General features: G+C 38.9%; 2 protein-coding genes across 2 annotated transcripts; both read left to right on the top strand.

Moving 5' to 3' along the window:
- The first annotated feature begins 147 nt into the window (after positions 1–147).
- Positions 148–21,634, top strand: LOC106160811 (WD repeat domain 54). The gene is made up of 9 exons (XM_013537567.3): positions 148–468; positions 911–973; positions 3,634–3,700; positions 4,037–4,102; positions 4,344–4,421; positions 4,736–4,874; positions 5,380–5,542; positions 16,607–16,672; positions 20,328–21,634. The coding sequence occupies exons 1-9, from the start codon at positions 247–249 to the stop codon at positions 20,457–20,459; spliced, it is 996 nt and encodes a 331-aa protein (XP_013393021.2). The 5' UTR covers positions 148–246; the 3' UTR covers positions 20,460–21,634.
- LOC147764443 (uncharacterized) lies at positions 7,437–14,039 on the top strand. The gene is made up of 2 exons (XM_086999265.1): positions 7,437–13,368; positions 14,016–14,039. Exon 1 carries the CDS (start codon positions 9,209–9,211, stop codon positions 10,352–10,354), a length of 1,146 nt encoding a protein of 381 aa, XP_086855391.1. The 5' UTR covers positions 7,437–9,208; the 3' UTR covers positions 10,355–13,368; positions 14,016–14,039.

The raw sequence follows: 21,634 nt of genomic DNA, 5'->3' as shown, positions 1-21,634 counted from the left end.
TATATCACAGAAAAATCTTACTTTTTCTCTACATATTCACACTGTATCCTGTCTCTATAATAAATTAAATGATATCTTCCCTTTTTGAAAAATATTCTGTGTAATGTTGAACTCTCTTGTATTTGTTGTGTATCTGTATGTACACATCTCTTTTGGAACTATTAAAGTCGCCATCTTTGTGTACCTTGGAGAAGCCGTTTTCAGAAGGGCAATTTTTCTTTGCATGTGCTCTCGAAAAACTGTGCAATGTTTGTGAAAGACAAACCGCTGACCTTGAGGGGCAGTTCTTCGCTCCTTTATAACAACCTTGCTGTATTGAAGAATCCAGAGAAAGGTATCACAAGCTACGGGGTATGTCATAAGTCGCTGGTGAACATCGTGAGCTGTGGGATGAGTGGAGCGACCAACCACAGGCAGGTGATCTGCCACAAGGATGCCTCCTCCCAGTCATCCACTGTAGTAATGCAGGTGAGTGTGTGTATGGGTGTCAGATTTGAAATAATATTCAGTAATAAAGAAAATTAATACCTTTATCAGATTATATACTACTATATATAGTAGTAGTACGTATTGACTTGGGCTCAGTATCACTTTGAGTGGTTGATTAAAGACAAAAAAGAAATTTAATGCCTTCATGATAAAGTTATCAGATAATAAACTTGTTCTAGGCTATCAGTGTGCCTTGATTGGGCAAAATCGAATTTTCCTCAAGTAGAAAGAAGTTTAATGCTACATACGAGTTATTACACAATGTGCTTCTGCACTTGGACTATTATGCATTTTAACATTTCCAATTGAATGATTAAATGTTTAGTTCTTAATGCCTGGGTTTCAATTTTTTAATTGATTTTGTTTTTATAGTACCCTGTTTTAGTCCACAATGTGCATGCAATTTTATGTTAATTTGCAGGCTAAATGGGTAAAACTTTCAACAAGGACAGTCCTTTTGCTGACAACACAAAGAGGAGTGCAGGTATCAAGTCATAAATCATTTATTGTTTAAGCACTTTGTATTAGGAATTTTATATTATCACTTAATGATCTGCTTAAACTATTACCTTTATTATTGGACCTTAGGTCCCATTCAGAATGGATGATCCTAGTACTTACTGATCCGCCGACTAAATATGGCTGACAACAGTTCAAAAGCTATGCCGCTGATTCCTGATGGTCTCCCCGACTCCACAGGCGCCTTTAAGGCCGGTGATAGTAAAAGGACCAAAGTCATTGAAACAAAGCCCTCGGCTTATAAGTTTTTATAAAAAATTAAAACAAACTTCCCAAAAGGCCAATTAAAGACGGGGATTAAGTACAGTGTCCAACGGATGACGCTCTGGCGCCAATTTGAGGGGAAAAATGCCGTTTTCGGTATTGGGATTTTCTCTATAACCAAGACAGCTATTCAAGTGATTCAAAAGGCCTCATAAAGCTGGGTGAAAGCACTTCAGCGCGGTACCAGGGAATTGTCTTAAACTATTTACTTTTGATTTTATCATCTTTTACGTTAAATTACCCCATATTTCAATGGCTTATTCACTTCAAAAGGCGATATCTTTCAAACAAACAATTTTCTCTTAAACCCCTGATATCATGCTGTAGTCCACATTCCTAACAACAATAGGTGCAACTTTTGTAACGATCGGTTGCTCAGATAGTGAGATATACTTGGCAGCGATTCACTTATCTCGTCAATATAGAAAGCTGTTAAAACAGCCAAAAATGTTCACAGGCTGGTTAACAGGGCTTATTAGTCAAATGCTTAGCTGGCAAATTTACCTGTTATCGGTTATACGATCAGCTGGAACCATTGCTTATTGTCATCTAAAAATATTTTGTTTGGGTGCTTTGAAGGGGCAGAAAATCGTGCTTTTGTTACATTTTCCGACCACTCGTTAGGCATGTAAGCGTGCCGCCATTTTGATTGACAGCTCTGGAGAGGGCCCTAGCCTTGTGATGCCCAGTAGGGTGTCAAGGATATGTAGAAGGAAGCGCTAACAAAGGCGATTACGTTTAACCGCAATTAAGAGGTGTGAAGTTGCATTTGAACGTTTCAATGGCTCTTCCTCGGCAATCGAGTAATTTTACCTGAGAGATTCCTTCTTTGTTATCGGCAAAGTGATCAGATAAAACTGTGTCGAGAGCAAGTGTCCGTCACTTGTGTTGATACGAGTTTTTTGACGGGTAACGCTGCAGGATTATTTTGCACGGCACTTGGTAGTCGTCAGATCAACGGAAAAATCCAGTGATTACTTCAGAGCGGTCTCGCTCAAAATGCCAGCTAAGATAAAGGGGAGACGCTCAGCTGCACAAGATTCAGCGGTAAAAGTGGCTGAGAGAAGGCTTTTGAATAAATATTTTATTTTTACACACATGACACTTAGACCCTATTTGCTTTTTACCTGCTAGCCTTGACTATTCTCGGGGTCTTTTTGTGATTTTCATTTTTGGACACTTGAACTCTTTCTTCCCGCTTGATCAGTGATTTTGAAATTGTTTTTCTCCAAATATCGCAAAATGCAAAGCCGCTAACATGCGTTTTTATTTTTATTGTTTTAATCATGCTGTCAACCTTTGCTTGGATTTCTCTTGTTTGGCCATTCAAATCACAATTTTTCGCGTGTCTCTCAAGCTCCATGATATCATATCTTGGAGAATAAAATTTTATTTTGTCAACATTAGATTTACCATTTGCAAACGGCGACCAACAATCATTTCCGGTTTCGTAACGTGTCGCCGATACGCTCGACGATATATATCGCAAAAATTAAAGGCTAGGCTAAAAGTATCCTTTTTTAGCTTTTTTTATTTATGTTTTTATCGATTTTTCTTTCATTTGTCAATTAATTTAGACGTTTCGATTAACTCTTCCACCCATTTATTAGGTATACAGAAATCAGTCATCCGACTGAACAAATAGGGCCGGTTTTCCCCAACCGCCACGCATAGGCCTTACTCCCAAAATTTTCCTTCTTTCCTCTGGAAAGGGACTTTTAACACGAACTTTTCTCTTCCCCATAGTGTACTAGCTAGACTTCTTCGCTGCTAAGCTGATGTAAGACTTATGACCTATTACCGCACACGTAATCGGCTTATAACTCATTAACTGTGCTCCGACCCCCTCATGGCAACGGCCCTTAGTAACAGAGGCGTGGCTTAGTTGTCAGCCTGACTGGGGCGCGTGCCGGTTGAAAAACTCATCAAAAGACGCATTTTGCGATGCAAATCCATAAAAATTATTACATCCAACGTTAGATACTTTTTTGATTAATATAAACACACAAAAAACTCAAAAACACGATTTTAAGCGTATTTAACCCTATCACCGACCTTAAAGGGATTAAATCTCTGCTTCGAGGTTTAATTGCTAGGCCACTGCAGCAACGGCACACTTGGAGGCGGGGAGACCATCAGGGATCAGCGCCATCCCTTTTGAACTGTGGTTGGTCATATTTAGTTGGTGGATCAGTAAGTGCTCAGATCATCCATTCTGAATGGTGCCTTAAACTCACACAGGATTAACATTACATTTTGGCACTATACGGTTATGATTAAAGAACAATTAAAACTCATGCTATATAAGTTATATACTGGTGTTGTGCAAGACATAATATAGCATGTTTTGTTGTATTTCAGATGTTTGAGCCAGATGGATCAGCTATGCTCTACTGGCATGCACTACCAGACATCAGTGCTGAGGACTGTAAGTTTGGGAAGACAATTCTGCAGATATAATTTTAATTGTATTCAATTTTTTGATATGGGTAGAAAGAAATTCGCATTGACTGGAGGCAAAATGATGCATCAGCAGCCATATACTGTTGTAGTTAAACTGTACAGTATGGAATAAGTTGTTCTACCTAGCCTTTAATTGGTTCACTTTCCGTTAGATTTTATGAAGACATCATATTTGCAAAAAAAAAAAAAAAAGATGAATGCACAAATGTTAACTCCTGAGTTAGAGGAAAATATGATGTACAAACATTTCTTAAATATGTTTGTTAAATTTGATTAAATCAATTTTTTTTATGTTTGCCAGTGCAAGCCTGTTTTGTACGTGGAGTAGCTGGAGCAGAAACTGAAGATCTGGCTACTATATGTGTTGGTACGGTAGTGCCTTAATAAAGATTTTCATTTAAAGAATTACTTTGATTGAATGAGAAATGTGAATATACTAGTTTATTGTTTGTGTTAATGGTGCCATTTTCAATTTTTTCTTCATGATGGAGATGATATTGTATTAGAAAATTTATATATGATGAAGATGTTTACTTTTAACAGTTAAAAGTGTTCAATCTCTGTTTAATGAGTGTTCAAATATTTCTTGTATTTTTTCCATTGTACAGGAAACCATAAGGGAGACATTTTGGTATTTGAAATTCCACCCAAAGGAATAAATGTTAGTTTGCTTGAAGTTTTACAAGGTAAACATTCATCAAGTTAGTGTTTGTTGTTATATTGCATTAAATTGCTTGATGTTTAGAAATCATTCTCCACAATGTCATTTTTCTTTTCTTTTCCCTGGTATTAAGTTGTTTAATGGGATAAACAGAGTACCTCTTTGTTATGACATGACAAGTGTGAGAGAATTATGCATCATTCTTAGTACAATGCAGTAAATTAGGAGCAAAAGTCTGCTTATTATAACAAAATTAAAGATATCCAATGTATGAAATATAATGCTGCAGATTTTACATATCTTTCCATATGTGTACAACACTTACCTTGATATGTTCAGGTCATTCCAGTGCAATATGTGATCTAGCCTCTGATGGTGAGCTTGATGGACGTGTTTTTAGTAGTGATGACAGTGGTGCCATTGTGATGTGGAAGGCAGGAGAACCATTCCAGCAAATGCTCAAGATATCAGGAGCTGGGTAAATTATCTCCCCCTCACTCTCTTCTATTTCTCTCTCTCTCTCACTCTCGCATGCACGCACGCATGCAGGCACACACACACACACACACACACACACACACACACACACACACACACACACACACACACACACACACACACACACACACACACACACACACACACACACACACACACACACACGTAAACATACAATGCAGTTTACAATGAAAGTTTCAATCATGCTGTGAGTTTGTATATATATGCTTATTCGTTATTGTGCTCTGTATTATTGTATATGTTAACAAATAAATGCACATGAAAAAATATACCAATTTTAAATTTCTTTGAAATGGGTATGGCAGTGATAGTGATTGAGCAGTTAGTGTCTGAGGTAATTCACCATGGCTACATTTTCCTGATTAAAAAAAAACGTACATGGAGTTTTAGCTATTAACTTTTCATGAAAAAGTTAACATGTCTATAACCCAATGAGAGTAACACCTGCCTCTGTATCCCTTCAGCTCTCCATGCTGCAGCTTAGCTGTATGGAAGAACCTGGTGGTAGGAGGGTATGGCTCAGGTCACCTACGACTGTACAATACACACACTGGGAACCTTGATGCAGAGGTGACAGCACATGCACGATGGATTAATGCTATTGATGTTGCCAAAAATACAGGCCTGGTAAGTTTTGCAAAGCTGAATGCAGATGTTCAATATAGTTTTTAAAAAATTAACAGAAATGTCATACAGTTATCTTAATGAATTGTGAAGATCGTTATTGATGAGTCCTTATTCCCCAGTGGTACTGTTTTTCAGTAGCTTTGATATTATGATTTGATAAATTTTTTTACTTGGTATTCATGGTTACCATCTCAAGGGATTTGTATGTTTTCTGGCAATTTTTTCACCTTTTTACTATCACTGATTAAATTGTATTGTTGACAACATGGAAAGATATCCATCTATTCTCATACTGAAATAAACATATATATCATATATATTGTAACAAAGGGGGTCACAGGAGCCACGAATCTGCTATTTAAAATCATTAGAAACAATGTAAACATGTGCTGCACGATCGTCTGCTATGACCGGAATCTACTTTTCTTCAATAACTTTACATTAAATCTTACCTAAGACTTCGTTTTTCCTTAAAGACATATGTCCTGGAGTTTATCCAACTAAACCCATAGGTTAATTCTTCATTTAAATCCCAAATAATGGAAATACGGCGCTAAATCTACAATACACAAGTTAGTGACACTTCCATGCAGAGCGGCCATGCTGTTAGGTCGCGACCTTCGACCTTTGACCGCAGCGCGAGCATGACGTAACGGAGTCTATAAATAGGGCTGCAGAGCCAAAGCGTGGGTTCTTTGAAAAGCTGACTCCCCTTTCGACAGAATTAGAATCAACAGCCTTTAGTACCAGTGAGTTAGATTTTATTTAGAGGGTGCCCCCCCGGGGGTAACCCGCCTGTCATTAGCCATTTTCTATGTAGTTTGGAACTGAATTTAATGAAACTTTATCTAATTTTAGTAAGTTCAACTTGTAGTAGTTGCTAGATCGAAGTTATGTTCTCTGTTTAGATATTTCGCGTAGCTTCCCCATGACCTCCCTTTTTTTTACTATTAACCGTTTTTCACCACTAATTACCCGCTTCTGTTGTTTTGCACTCCCTGTGCAAGTAATTAAGTGATGTTCAGTTAATTTTTTTTTTCTCTTTTACCTGTTCGTCTATGTTACTGTAGTTATCTCTAGGAGATCAAAGGTTATCTCAGGTTATCTCTATAGGTTATCTTAAGTTATCTTAACAGGCTATCTCTATAAGAGAACATGTTATCTTAGGTTATCTCTATAGGTTATCTTAAGTTATCTTAACAGGTTATCTCTATAAGAGAACATGTTATCTTAGGTTATCTCTATAGGTTATCTTAAGTTATCTTAACAGGTTATCTCTATAAGAGAACATGTTATCTTAGGTTATCTCTATAGGTTATCCCAGGTTATCTTAAGGGGTCATCTCTATGGGATCAAAGGTTATCTTAGGTTATCTCTACAGGTTATCTTAAGTTATCTTAATGGGTTATCTCTATAAGAGAACACGGTATCTTAGGTTATCTCTATAGGTTATCTTAAGTTATCTTAACAGGTTATCTCTATAAGAGAACATGTTATCTAAGGTTATCTCTATAGGTTATCTTAGGTTATCTTAATGGGTTATCTCTATAAGATCAAAGGTTATCTCAGGTTATCTCTATAGGTTATCTTAATATATCTTAACAGGTTATCTCTATAAGAGAACATGTTATCTTAGGTTATCTCTATAGGTTATCTTAGGTTATCTTAATGGGTTATTTCCATAAGATCAAAGGTTATCTCAGGTTATCTCTATAGGTTATCTTAAGTTATCTTAACAGGTTATCTCTATAAGAGAACATGTTATCTTAGGTTATCTCTACAGGTTATCTTAAGTTATCTTAACAGGTTATCTCTATAAGAGAACACGCTATCTTAGGTTATCTCTATAGGTTATCTTAGGTTATCTTAATGGGTTATCTCTATAAGATCAAAGGTTATCTCAGGTTATCTCTATAGGTTATCTCAGGTTATCTTAATGGGTTATCTCTATGAGATCAAAGCTTATCTTAGGTTATCTCTGTAGGTTATCTTAAGTTATCTTAAGGGGTTATCTCTGTAAGAGGACAAGTTATCTCGAGTTACCTTAAGGGGTTATTACTATATGGAAACCGATTATCTTTAATGTTTGGGTCATTTAAAATTTACCGGCATGTGCTCGTTAGATTAATTACCACTAGTTTCTGAGTTTTAAACAAGTAAGGCGACTGGCAAGCTTATTTAACTATGGTCATACAAAGTTAGATTTGTGAGCTTTTCAGAGAGTGGCACCCTCTCTTTAATAAAGTGCTAAGGTCAGAGAATTCATTAAGTTACCTAATTAGAAGGGTGGACTTATACCGCCAAGTTTATGCCTTTATCAAGTAAGGCGACTGGCAAGCTTATGTAACTATGGTCATACAAGGTTAGATTTGTGAGCTTTTCAGAGAGTGGCACCCTCTCTTTAATAAAGTGCTAAGGTCAGAGAATTCGTTAAGTTACCTAAGTCAAGTGGTTTATGCTTTTAACAAATAAGGTGATTGGCAAGCTTATTTAGCTATGGTTTTACAAAGTAAGATCAGTGAGTTTTTTAGAGGGCAGCACCCTCTCTTTAATATAAGTGCTTCTAGCAATTATTAAGTTTTTAAGTGGACAGTTGGCTGACTGAATATGGAGGTGTTTTTCCTGGTGAGGAGGGGTTCCAGCATGTAGGAATTGGTCCCTTGGCTGCAGTTGACAAGTTCCTGGCCAAGACCTTGGGGTGCAGTTGACAGGTTCCTGGCCAAGGTTGCTGCTGGTTTTGATGGCGAAGAGAAGTGCACATCTCATCCTCGGGTGAAAGGCCGTACGGGTCCGGGGCGCCATCGGCGCAGACGTCAACTTGGTGCTGTTGATGATGTTCCAGTCCAAGTGCGCGGTGAAATCCTCCATGAGACTTGGGGGTAGTTTTTTTTTATTTTAGTTTCCTTAGTTATCCCAGTGGGAACACCAGATACCTTATTCAGCCAGCTGATACCAAGAAGAAACAAAGTGAGGGTCAACGACGTCCATCAACGATGCCATCCAACGCGGTGCCGTCAACGAGGCCGTCCTTCGCGTAGTTACCACCAGAGATACCAGATGTCGTCGCACGCTTCCCAATTCCATCAACGGTGCCATCTAACGCGAACCGCCAACGAGGTCGTCCTTCGCGTAGTTACCACTAGAGATGCCAGATGTCGTCGCACGCTACCCAATTCCATCAACGATGCCATCTACGCAGTGCCGTCAACGAGGCCGTCCTACGCATGGTTACCACTAGAGATGCCTGATGTCATCGCACGCTACCCAATTCCATCAACGATGTCATCTAACGCGAACCGTCAACGAGGCCGACCTACGCATGGTTACCACTAGAGATGCCTGATGTCATCGCACGCTACCCGATTCCATTAACGATGCCATCCAACGCAGTGCCGTCAACGAGGTCGACTCCATCTCAGATGTCATCTCACACTACGCGCAACGCCAACTTCTCAATTTTATAGACATTTATGACAATAAGTCATGTGATAGTCACCACTGACTTGAGAATTTTATGGTCGATTTATCCGTTTAATAAAATTTATTAAAACATAAATCTGCCTCTTTATTTCTGAAGCACAGGGATATACTTTCCCTAAGAAACATCCAAGTTCCCACGCCGCGCATGGGTGTCGTGGTCGCTCGGGCCCGACCCCTCGCGTTACAATGGTGGCAGCGGTGGGATCGTCTTTCAGAAAAATAGTGGGAAAGTCCTTCAGAAAATCACCCCCAGAATTGAGGCTAGATTTATTTCAACTTTTGGCAAAATTAATGACCATTTATATTTCATTGTTTAAGAGGAAGATGGCGACCAATGGGAAGCGCGAGGATGCAGATATGGCGAGTGAGTCTAGAGAATCAGAAGTAATCCTAAACCTGAGAGAAGCCACTCCACGGGAAGGAGCACCAGTGGGGTCCAGTGCCAGCACCATAGCTGAAGATGAAGTGGTGACAGAGGAGAGTCCCCAGGTTATAAGGCGATTTTTAGCGTTCCCGGGTCTACCGAGAGCAGGGTCCGGCCTAAACTATGGAAGAAGGCCCAGCTATGTCCCTGACCGCTATGAAGGAAATACACCATGGGCCGATTATTACTGTTACTTTGAGAGCTGTGCCAGAATAAATGGCAGGGATGAGGAGGAGAAAGCGAGCTTTCTAGCAGCCAGCTTACGAGGAACTGCTCAGGCGACGTTGAGTGACGCACAGGAAGATGGAAGAATGGTCTCATACGGCCAGTTAGTTCATCTTCTAGCTCAACGGTTTGGACCTGGACGTGGAGCAGAGCTTTACGTGGCCGAGTTAAGAAATAGGAGGAGGAGGCCTAACGAAACCTTGAGAGAATTGGGCCAGGCCATTAAGAGATTGACAGCCCTGGCGTATCCAGAGTTGAATAGAGAGTCACAAGATAGGCTGGCACGAATCCATTTCCAAGACGCTGTGGACGATAGGGACCTAAGGAGCAGAATTTTCCAGGCGCAATGTAGAAGTCTAGAGGACGCAATACGAGCCGCTGCAGGAATGGAGTCCTTCCTGGAGGCTGAAAGAATAGGAGAGAAAAGTCATATGAGAAGACAAGTACGTGTGACGTCTGCAGAACCCTGTGAAGATGAAAAAGTGAAACAGTTGGAACAGGAAGTGAAGAAGCTGAAGGCTGAACTAGAGAGACGCACAGTTAACCAGGGGTACAGAAAAGAAGCCACTTGCTATCGATGTGGAAACAAAGGTCACTACGCCAGAGACTGCAGAACTGAGCCACACCAGGGAAACGGAACCTGGTCACGTCAGTGGACCGAGACAAGGCCAAGAAAGCAGTAAAGGTCCCCAATGAAGATGATGGTGATGTACATAATGGGATAATTCCGGCTTCAGATGTTAATAAGGGTTTGTTTGTTGTTGCTAAAATTTTTAGTGTTCCTGTTACGTTACTAGTTGATACTGGAGCCACAGACACCATCATCTCATTGAAAAGTTACCAAGCCATAGAGAGTTACAGAAGACCGACCTTGGAGAATCTAAATGAAGTTGTTTACCAGGCTGATGGAAAACCCCTGCCAGTGTATGGTCAAGCATGGATAGACTTACAGGTGGGCCAAACTATAACCCAGAAGAAGGTGATAGTGGCAGAAGTTCCATATGATGGAATCCTAGGCATTGACTTTTTATTACAGAAAGGAAGTGTTCTTGACTTTAATGGTTTCCAGATCTCCTGTGAGGGTCAGAAGATCCCTTGCGTGAATAAAGAAGCAACCCCTTTTATTGCTGCTGTGAAAGTAAAGCATAACACTTAAGTGCCACCTGGACATGAAGTGGTAGTAGAAGGTGAGCTGTTCTCATCAGACCAACCGGGCAGAAGTATGAGTGGAATCATCGAAAATACCAGACCAGACAAAATTGCAGGTAGAGGATTGCTTGTGGCCAGAGCATTCCTCGACTTGTCTACAGAGCCATTACCGGTTAAAGTTTATAATCCGGGCCCGGATCCTATAACACTCTACCAAGGAACTACAGTAGGAACAGTCACTGAAGCGGAGGAAGTACGATCCCTGCCACCCTGTTCCACAGGCACGTGGATCAGATCTGTGAACAAGTCACCAGCAACGCCTGACTTACCAGAGTTTTTGCACGATATTTGGCGTAGAAGTTGTAAGCATTTAAGTGAAGCAGAAAAAGAAGACGTAAAGCAGCTACTGACTGAATTCCAAGACATCTTCGCAGAAGGGGACATGGACTTAGGAAGAACCGACGTAGTTAAACACAGTATAGACACAGGGAATGCCGCTCCGATCCGACAACCTTATCGTCGCCTTCCTAACAAGCAAATAGTAGAAGATTACAGGTGTGATGTATGGATCTCCCTATTCCTTCCCAGACGGTGGCACTCTGTCTCGGCTGGCTCAAGTTGCTCAAAGCTCTCAGCTCCCCTGAGAGTGGAGGGCGAGGCTAGCTGTCCAAAGGTCAGGCAGCCAGGCCACTGAAAGGGGAGGAGTGAGAGTTTCCGCATCCACTTAATTTTAATCAAATTTATTAAGGAATTTGGCAGAATTTTTTTTTTTTTTTTTTTTTTTTTTTTTTTTTACTAATCACTGAATAACCTACCCCCTTATCTGTGCTGAAGGTCACGAAAAAAAAAAAAAAATCTTATGAACGCATAAAATGAAATGAATAATAAATCCACCTTTATTTTAGTGATGCCAGGTCAGAAATGCAAGTACTGCAGTGTACATTTTTCCTCAAGATCGAACCGCAGGAGGCATGAAGCGGCCATGCACGAAACGTATAAATGCATGGAGAAGAATTGCGACAGGTCTTACACCAAAGAAAGCGAATTGATGAAACACCAACAGGCCCATCACCAGCCAGTGCAGGTAATGGTGGGGAGGGAGGAGGAAGCCTCCCTCCTTGAGGAAACACCAGTAGAAGAGCCCCCAAGGAAAGCTCCACGCCCGACAACAGGTGGGAAGGGTATCAGGCTGAACATGACGCCAGAGCCCCCAACAGGAGGTTGGTCATCGGACGAGGACGTGGACGTGGAGGATGGTGAGAGTACACCAATGCCTGCCAGGAAGTCACCTGCTGCACGTGTAGATCAGTCAAAAACAAGCATTGCCCCCCTGTATGGCAGGGTGACAAGGTTCACTGAAAAGGAAACAATTTATCCAGATGGAAGATGAATGATCGTTAGAAATTTCTTTTGTTGACTGCAATGCTTATCTAAGATGATGGTTATGAATTATTATTACTATTAAAATCATTTTTTTTTAGACAAAGTGCAATCATTTTTTTTTTAGACTAAAAATGAATCTCTTCTCACAGACTATACAGGGACAGTACTCTTGCGGACAATATTCAATAACTTAAAATGTACTCATGGCCATCTGTTATATAGTTTTCACTTTATTAAAATAGTGTTTATCTACCTACAGTACTTGTTCTTGATTCAGGAGAATCAATTTTAAAAGGGTGGGGGCAGTGTAACAAAGGGGGTCACAGGAGCCACGAATCTGCTATTTTAAATCATTAGAAACAATGTAAACATGTGCTGCACGATCGTCTGCTATGACCGGAATCTACTTTTCTTCAATAACTTTACATTAAATCATACCTAAGACTTCGTTTTTCCTTAGAGACATATGTCCTGGAGTTTATCCAACTAAACCCATAGGTTAATTCTTCATTTAAATCCCAAATAATGGAAATACGGCGCTAAATCTACAATACACAAGTTAGTGACACTTCCATGCAGAGCGGCCATGCTGTTAGGTCGCGACCTTCGACCTTTGACCGCAGCGCGAGCATGACGTAACGGAGTCTATAAATAGGGCTGCAGAGCCAAAGCGTGGGTTCTTCGAAAAGCTGACTCCCCTTTCGACAGAATTAGAATCAACAGCCTTTAGTACCAGTGAGTTAGATTTTATTTAGAGGGTGCCCCCGCGGGGGTAACCCGCCTGTCATTAGCCATTTTCTATGTAGTTTGGAACTGAATTTAATGAAACTTTATCTAATTTTAGTAAGTTCAACTTGTAGTAGTTGCTAGATCGAAGTTACGTTCTCTGTTTAGATATTTCGCGTAGCTTCCCCATGACCTCCCTTTTTTTACTATTAACCGTTTTTCACCACTAATTACCCGCTTCTGTTGTTTTGCACTCCCTGTGCAAGTAATTAAGTGATGTTCAGTTAATTTTTTTTTTCTCTTTTACCTGTTCGTCTATGTTACTGTAGTTATCTCTAGGAGATCAAAGGTTATCTCAGGTTATCTCTATAGGTTATCTTAAGTTATCTTAACAGGCTATCTCTATAAGAGAACATGTTATCTTAGGTTATCTCTATAGGTTATCTTAAGTTATCTTAACAGGTTATCTCTATAAGAGAACATGTTATCTTAGGTTATCTCTATAGGTTATCTTAAGTTATCTTAACAGGTTATCTCTATAAGAGAACATGCTATCTTAGGTTATCTCTATAGGTTATCCCAGGTTATCTTAAGGGGTCATCTCTATGGGATCAAAGGTTATCTTAGGTTATCTCTACAGGTTATCTTAAGTTATCTTAATGGGTTATCTCTATAAGAGAACACGGTATCTTAGGTTATCTCTATAGGTTATCTTAAGTTATCTTAACAGGTTATCTCTATAAGAGAACATGTTATCTAAGGTTATCTCTATAGGTTATCTTAGGTTATCTTAATGGGTTATCTCCATAAGATCAAAGGTTATCTCAGGTTATCTCTATAGGTTATCTTAAGTTATCTTAACAGGTTATCTCTATAAGAGAACATGTTATCTTAGGTTATCTCTACAGGTTATCTTAAGTTATCTTAATGGGTTATCTCTATAAGAGAACACGGTATCTTAGGTTATCTCTATAGGTTATCTTAAGTTATCTTAACAGGTTATCTCTATAAGAGAACATGTTATCTTAGGTTATCTCTATAGGTTATTCTAAGTTATCTTAATGGGTTATCTCTATAAGATCAAAGGTTATCCCAGGTTATCTTCATGGGTTATCTCTATAAGATCAAAGGTTATCTCAGGTTATCTCTATAGGTTATCTCAGGTTATCTTAATGGGTTATCTCTATGAGATCAAAGCTTATCTTAGGTTATCTCTGTAGGTTATCTTAAGTTATCTTAAGGGGTTATCTCTATAAGTTATCTCGAGTTACCTTACGGGGTTATTACTATATGGAAACCGATTATCTTTAATGTTTGGGTCATTTAAAATTTACCGGCATGTGCTCGTTAGATTAATTACCACTAGTTTCTGAGTTTTAAACAAGTAAGGCGACTGGCAAGCTTATTTAACTATGGTCATACAAAGTTAGATTTGTGAGCTTTTCAGAGAGTGGCACCCTCTCTTTAATAAAGTGCTAAGGTCAGAGAATTCATTAAGTTACCTAATTAGAAGGGTGGACTTATACCGCCAAGTTTATGCCTTTATCAAGTAAGGCGACTGGCAAGCTTATGTAACTATGGTCATACAAGGTTAGATTTGTGAGCTTTTCAGAGAGTGGCACCCTCTCTTTAATAAAGTGCTAAGGTCAGAGAATTCGTTAAGTTACCTAAGTCAAGTGGTTTATGCTTTTAACAAATAAGGTGATTGGCAAGCTTATTTAGCTATGGTTTTACAAAGTTAGATCAGTGAGTTTTTTAGAGGGCAGCACCCTCTCTTTAATATAAGTGCTCCTAGCAATTATTAAGTTTTTAAGTGGACAGTTGGCTGACTGAATATGGAGGTGTTTTTCCTGGTGAGGAGGGGTTCCAGCATGTAGGAATTGGTCCCTTGGCTGCAGTTGACAAGTTCCTGGCCAAGACCTTGGGGTGCAGTTGACAGGTTCCTGGCCAAGGTTGCTGCTGGTTTTGATGGCGAAGAGAAGTGCACATCTCATCCTCGGGTGAAAGGCCGTACGGGTCCGGGGCGCCATCGGCGCAGACGTCAACTTGGTGCTGTTGATGATGTTCCAGTCCAAGTGTGCGGTGAAATCCTCCATGAGACTTGGGGGTAGTTTTTTTTATTTTAGTTTCCTTAGTTATCCCATTGGGAACACCAGATACCTTATTCAGCCAGCTGATACCAAGAAGAAACAAAGTGAGGGTCAACGACGTCCATCAACGATGCCATCCAACGCGGTGCCGTCAACAAGGCCGTCCTTCGCGTAGTTACCACCAGAGATACCAGATGTCGTCGCACGCTTCCCAATTCCATCAACGGTGCCATCTAACGCGAACCACCAACGAGGTCGTCCTTCGCGTAGTTACCACTAGAGATGCCAGATGTCGTCGCACGCTACCCAATTCCATCAACGATGCCATCTACGCAGTGCCGTCAACGAGGCCGTCCTACGCATGGTTACCACTAGAGATGCCTGATGTCATCGCACGCTTCCCAATTCCATCAACGATGTCATCTAACGCAAACCGTCAACGAGGCCGTCCTACGCATGGTTACCACTAGAGATGCCTGATGTCATCGCACGCTACCCAATTCCATCAACGATGTCATCTAACACGAACCGTCAACGAGGCCGACCTACGCATGGTTACCACTAGAGATGCCTGATGTCATCGCACGCTACCCGATTCCATTAACGATGCCATCCAACGCAGTGCCGTCAACGAGGTCGACTCCATCTCAGATGTCATCTCACACTACGCGCAACGCCAACTTCTCAATTTTATAGACATTTATGACAATAAGTCATGTGATAGTCACCACTGACTTGAGAATTTTATGGTCGATTTATCCGTTTAATAAAATTTATTAAAACATAAATCTGCCTCTTTATTTCTGAAGGACAGGGATATACTTTCCCTAAGAAACATCCAAGTTCCCACGCCGCGCATGGGTGTCGCGGTCGCTCGGGCCCGACCCCTCGCGTTACAATATATAATATAATATGTATCAGAATGATAAAAAAAGATTGAGGAATTTGTTAAACATTTTAAGAGACACAGTAAGTAATGTAAGTAAGATGTATGTTTACAGACATAGAAAATTATTTAAATTCCCTTGATTGTCAAACATTAGTAATAAATTATATTTTTGAGGTTATAAGCTTTCAAAAGCATCTCTCAGGTGACAGTGCTTGGTCTCACTATTATCTGTAATGAAGCCAGACTTTGAACTTATATATAAAATATAATATAATATTGACATATTAAAAAGATAAATTACTATTCCTTACTCATTAAATGCTTAATATTTGAGGTTTTTAGCTGATTCATAAGGACTGAAAATGAAGTGTATCTCATTGAATTAACAGTTTTGCAAAAAATAAGTATTTGCAGCATCTTGTCTTTCTTTAAACCCCTCCTCCCATACACACATATATATAATGTTGTTTTCTAGGGTTTCTCACTTTTTTGTAAAAAAAAAAATATTCTGCTAGAAAAAGCAATATGCAGTTGATATTTTATATTTATCCGTTTCAAGTTTTGTGTTTTTAATGCAACAGCAGCTAGGCTCTTAGAAGAATTTTTAGAAAATCACTAGCATTGAACTGTCAGCCAGCTGATTAAAATATGTGTATTTCATGTAGATGGATTGTTAGGGTTTTGTTTCTATTTTTCAGTTATTATCAGTCAGTGAAGATTCATTTATAAGAATATGGCAACTAAAGGAAGGAAATTCACCAGAGGTAAATACTGTATTGTAATAAACAACCATGAGGTAGTAATAACCCTGCCTGGCCACAGAGAAACAATTTCAGTTCTCAAAAATAATTTTCATCTTCAGCTACAAAAAAAAATCAGAATTGTGCCATAGTTATTTTGATCATAGTGTACATTTCGTCATTATGTCAGCAGCAAAGAGGTGTTGTAATCTGTGATGTCCCTTAGCTAGCCTTCCGTGATAACTGCTGTATTGCATAGAAGCAGGTGGAAGCTCTTCTGTGCCCAAACCAAAAGATTTTTTTTACCACAGCCACTGCATGGGTTGGGGGGGGGGGGGGGGGTGACAGCAGCAAAGCTTTGTCCTGTCTTCTTTGGTGAGAGTGAACCAGGCCTGTCGGTGGCAGATTGGTTTACTCCTCAGTTTATTATTAGTTTCTTCTGCTTGTTATCTTTACTTTTCACAAAGAACAACTTTTTTGTATTCATGCTGTAATGGTGAGTTACACTTCATGTTCACCAGACAGTTGTTCTTTTATGTTTGATAATAAGTTAATGCTTAATCAATAGTCATTGTACCACCAGCGTTAGCGCTGGCGGTACACATGGTTTTAGTCCCGTCCGGTTCGTTCCGCCAACTCTGCTGGCTCCGCCGGCTCCGCCGCCATGTCATCGTTACCGCTTCTCCTCCTACACTACAAGGACCTGCGTACCCATCTCTTGGATTTAGGTCACCTATAATCTCAACTCGTTCCATGTAAAATTTGGGCTTTGTCGGTATTGGGGTCTAGGTGTGGCACTCATTGCAATGCACCCTTGTCTAAAAATGGCAAAATTAAATGCTAATTATCTACCCTACGGAAGGAATTATGGGAAAAATTTCTACAGACGGGTTTCCAAAAGTTATATGTGTAGATTTCAATATGCCCTTGGATTTGACCTTTGACCTTTATTTCAAGACCAAACGGGCCAAAATTTCCAAAAAAACGATTTTTTTTACGAAAAAAAAATTATTTGCCCTGTTATTCAGACACCACACAGACTTAACCAATAATATTATTGGAAAGTGTTACCCTTCAGGTCATCTTTCATCTCCGTGAATTTGGGGTCAATCAGTGCATTTTCATGGGAGAAGCGGCCATAAGATACCGAAACTGAAAACTGTCTCTAATTCGGGAACGGTTAATGCTAGAGACCTATTCTTTTTTGCATTTTGTAGAGCATGTAAAGCCCAACACTGTGGGTGGTCTCGGTTTTTTCGTATTCCATATGGTTTTCGAGTTATGCTGTATCAAAAAGTACATATTGGTGGTGAAAGCAAAATGTGCAGTACAGTAATGGATAATAAATTTTGAACTCCGGAAAAATAAAACATAAGGCTTGGCGAGGCAGACAACTTGTGGTCAAAAATGACATTATTTCAGCAAATTTGAACATCTGGAACTTCAGAGCACCTCCCATTTCAAGAATTTTGACCAAAATGACCTTTTCTTTATTTTAATTAATTTTTTCTGTACGAAATTTATGGCACATTATTGTAACTCCAAAATTATAACATTTAGTCCCTTATATCTCCAAAACTGGCAGAGATAGGTCCATAGTTACTATTGAAGTTGAATAGGAAATCATATACTGGCAATCTAAATGTGACCTTAAAATTGACCTTTGACCTACTTTTTACCATGAACTTAACATTGCAACTATTGGTTCCCTTTTATCTCCAAAACTGGCAAAATACGCCCATAGTAACTATTGAACTTGAATATAGGTCATTAGAAGCAATCTAAGTGTGACCTTGAAATTGACCTTTGACCTACTTTTCATCATGAATTGAAGTTTACAAATTTTGGTTCCCTTTTATCTCCAAAACTGGCAGAGATAGGTCCATAGTTGCTATTGAACTTGAATAGGAAATCATATACTGGCAATCTAAATGTGACCTTGAAATTGACCTTTGACCTACTTTACACCATAAACTGAACTTTGCAACTTTTTAATGCTTTTATTTTCAAAACTGGAGGAGATAGGCCCATAGTTACTATTGAATTTGAATAGAAAGTCATACGAGGCAATTTACTGTGACCTTAAAATTGACCTTTGACCTACTTTTAACCATGAACTGAACTTTGCAAATTTTGTTCCCTTTTATCTCCAAAACTAGCAGAGATAGGTCCATAGTTACTATAGAACTTGAATAGGAAGTCATATACTGGCAATATAAATGTGACCTTGAAATTGACCTTTGACCTACTTTACACCATAAACTGAACTATGCAACTTTTTAATTCTTTTATTTTCAAAACTGGCAGAGATACGCCCATAGTTACTATTGAATTTGAATAGAAAGTCATATGAGGCAATTTACCGTGACCTTAAAATTGACCTTTGACCTACTTTTAACCATGAACTGAACTTTGCAAATTTTGTTCCCTTTTATCTCCAAAACTGGCAGAGATAGGTCTATGGTTACTATTGAACTTGAATAGGAAGTCATATACTGGCAATATAAATGTGACCTTGAAATTGACCTTTGACCTACTTTACACCATAAACTGAACTATGCAACTTTTTAATGCTTTTATTTTCAAAACTGGCAGAGATACGCCCATAGTTACTATTGAATTTGAATAGAAAGTCATATTAGGCAATTTACTGTGACCTTAAAATTGACCTTTGACTTACTTTTAACCATGAACTGAACTTTGCAAATTTTGTTCCCTTTTATCTCCAAAACTGGCAGAGATAGGTCTATGGTTACTATTGAACTTGAATAGGAAGTCATATACTGGCAATCTAAATATGACCTTGAAATTGACCTTTGACCTACTTTTCATCATGAATTGAACTTTGCCAATTTTGGTTCCCTTTTATCTCCAAAACTGGCAGAGATAGGTCCATAGTTAATATTGAACTTGAATAGGAAGTCATATACTGGCAATCTAAATGTGACCTTGAAATTGACCTTTGACCTACTTTTTACCATGAACTTAACATTGCAAATTTTGGTTCCCTTTTATCTCCAAAACTGGCAAAAATACGCCTATAGTAACTATTGAACTTGAATATAGGTCATTAGAGGCAATTTAAGTGTGACCTTGAAATTGACCTTTGGCCTACTTTTCATCATGAATTGAAGTTTACAAATTTTGGTTCCCTTTTATCTCCAAAAACTGGCAGAGATAGGTCCATAGTTGCTATTGAACTTGAATAGGAAATCATACACTGGAAATTTACTGTGACCTTGAAATTGACCTTTGACCTACCTTACTATGAACTGAACTTTGATTGTACCATTTTTAGTTATATATTTTTTTTGCATATTTTGAGAATTCTTGTTGATTGCATTTTTTACAGCTTGTCAAGCACAAGACTGGTGGTGGTGTCCCTTTTTTGTGTGTGGGGGGGTCTATACGATCGCGCTTACCCCAGCTGGTGGTACAATATTCTGAGGCGGTATCGCCTTTCTGATCCTCTAGTTTATATTTAGATTTTTCTCCAGGTCATCTGATTTATACATGCATATAAATTCACAAAACAAAACAAAAAAATTGAAAAAGTGAATTATTGCCTAATTTGAAGTCTCTAACCGGATGGTGGTATGCATTTGGGAGACGGTTCCACCTCTCCGAACCTTGATTTTCAAAAAAAGGTAGTTTACAAAAATTTATTCTTATCTTTCAGATAACCTTTGTGTTCGGAGAAGCAGTGACGGACCTACAGCTGGTTGGGGGATGTTTTAATAACGACGACGGCATTTCCTTTGTCACTACTGGCTATGACAGCAACGACATAGTGATGTTTAAGCAGGCATAATCATTTAGTTCAACGTGGGATTGTGATAGATGTACATGTATAAATTCACAACTGGTTTTTCCATTGAATAGACTAAGTGGTTTTGTCGCTGTTGTGTATATCAGCTTTAACTTTGTAAGAGTGCATCATTCCAGATAGTTTAAGTCACTTTTTGGGCAAAAATCTCATGTAAAACTTAGCGTACTGTTGCGTTTCACAAAGGATCTGAAATTCCGGTAACTTCGATTTTTTTTAATATTTCGAGTAACCCACCCCCACCCCCTGCAAATTGTGATTGTCTTGACTAAAATGTGTGCCCTCAGCGGTGACTTTATGCTTTAGGTATGTTAAATACTTTTATTGTAGGTCAGTCATCCTTAATCGCTCTTAGACCAATACCGCAAAATCCATTTTGCGTATTTTAGTCGGCTGTCTCATTTTAATAGCATAAGCTTAACCCAAGACTATGGTATGAAACGGGCCCTAGGTAAGTGGATAATGGGCGGACGCTACGTACAGACGGTAGTTCTGATCTTCATAGTGATATAGTGTTCTTTTACGTGAGCAAGTTTTTTATAGTGAATTTGTGTGCTTGTTCAGTCTGTCAGACGTATTTACCGATCATGATTTTCTTTCTACTGTGACGGGTTTAGAAAAGGTTGAAAGATTATAACCAAAAGTGACGACATAATTTATCATTGCTTTTGCAAATCCATCAGCGAGGTATATTAATATACATGTAAGTGATTTTGTTCCGTCCGTATGTCGCCACAGTAAGACCTCAAAAGTATATTTACGGTGTCATTTTTTTCAATTGATGGAACGTGGAGCAATTCTAATGTTTTAAAGAGTTTTCCTGGAGAAGTTTAAATGTTAAGTTTATATTTATAAGGCGTGTACATATGATATTTTGGAAAGTGTTTAGTTTCTAACATATATGATTCATATATGGGACTGTTTATTTAAGCCCTTGTCAGCATTCTGGCATTATAAGGTCCCAGCAATTTCTGTTTTGGGGTGAACAGTTTGTTCTGATATTTCTTATATGATACTTTTAGGAGCATATTATCGCTGCACTGTATTCATCCAGTAAAGGAACTGGCAGAAAAATATGGATTGAATGGAATATCTTATCTCATTCATATCTTTGTAGTTTTCTTTTTGTAAACCTGTCTAATAAATGGAATTTATATTTA

The sequence above is a fragment of the Lingula anatina genome, chromosome 1 (assembly GCF_051362555.1).
Source record: "Lingula anatina isolate TDL-2025a chromosome 1, LinAna3.0, whole genome shotgun sequence".
Taxonomy (NCBI): Eukaryota; Metazoa; Brachiopoda; class Lingulata; order Lingulida; family Lingulidae; genus Lingula; species Lingula anatina.
Note: the sequence above shows the minus strand (reverse complement) of the source record. Positions and strands in the feature narration are given on the sequence as shown.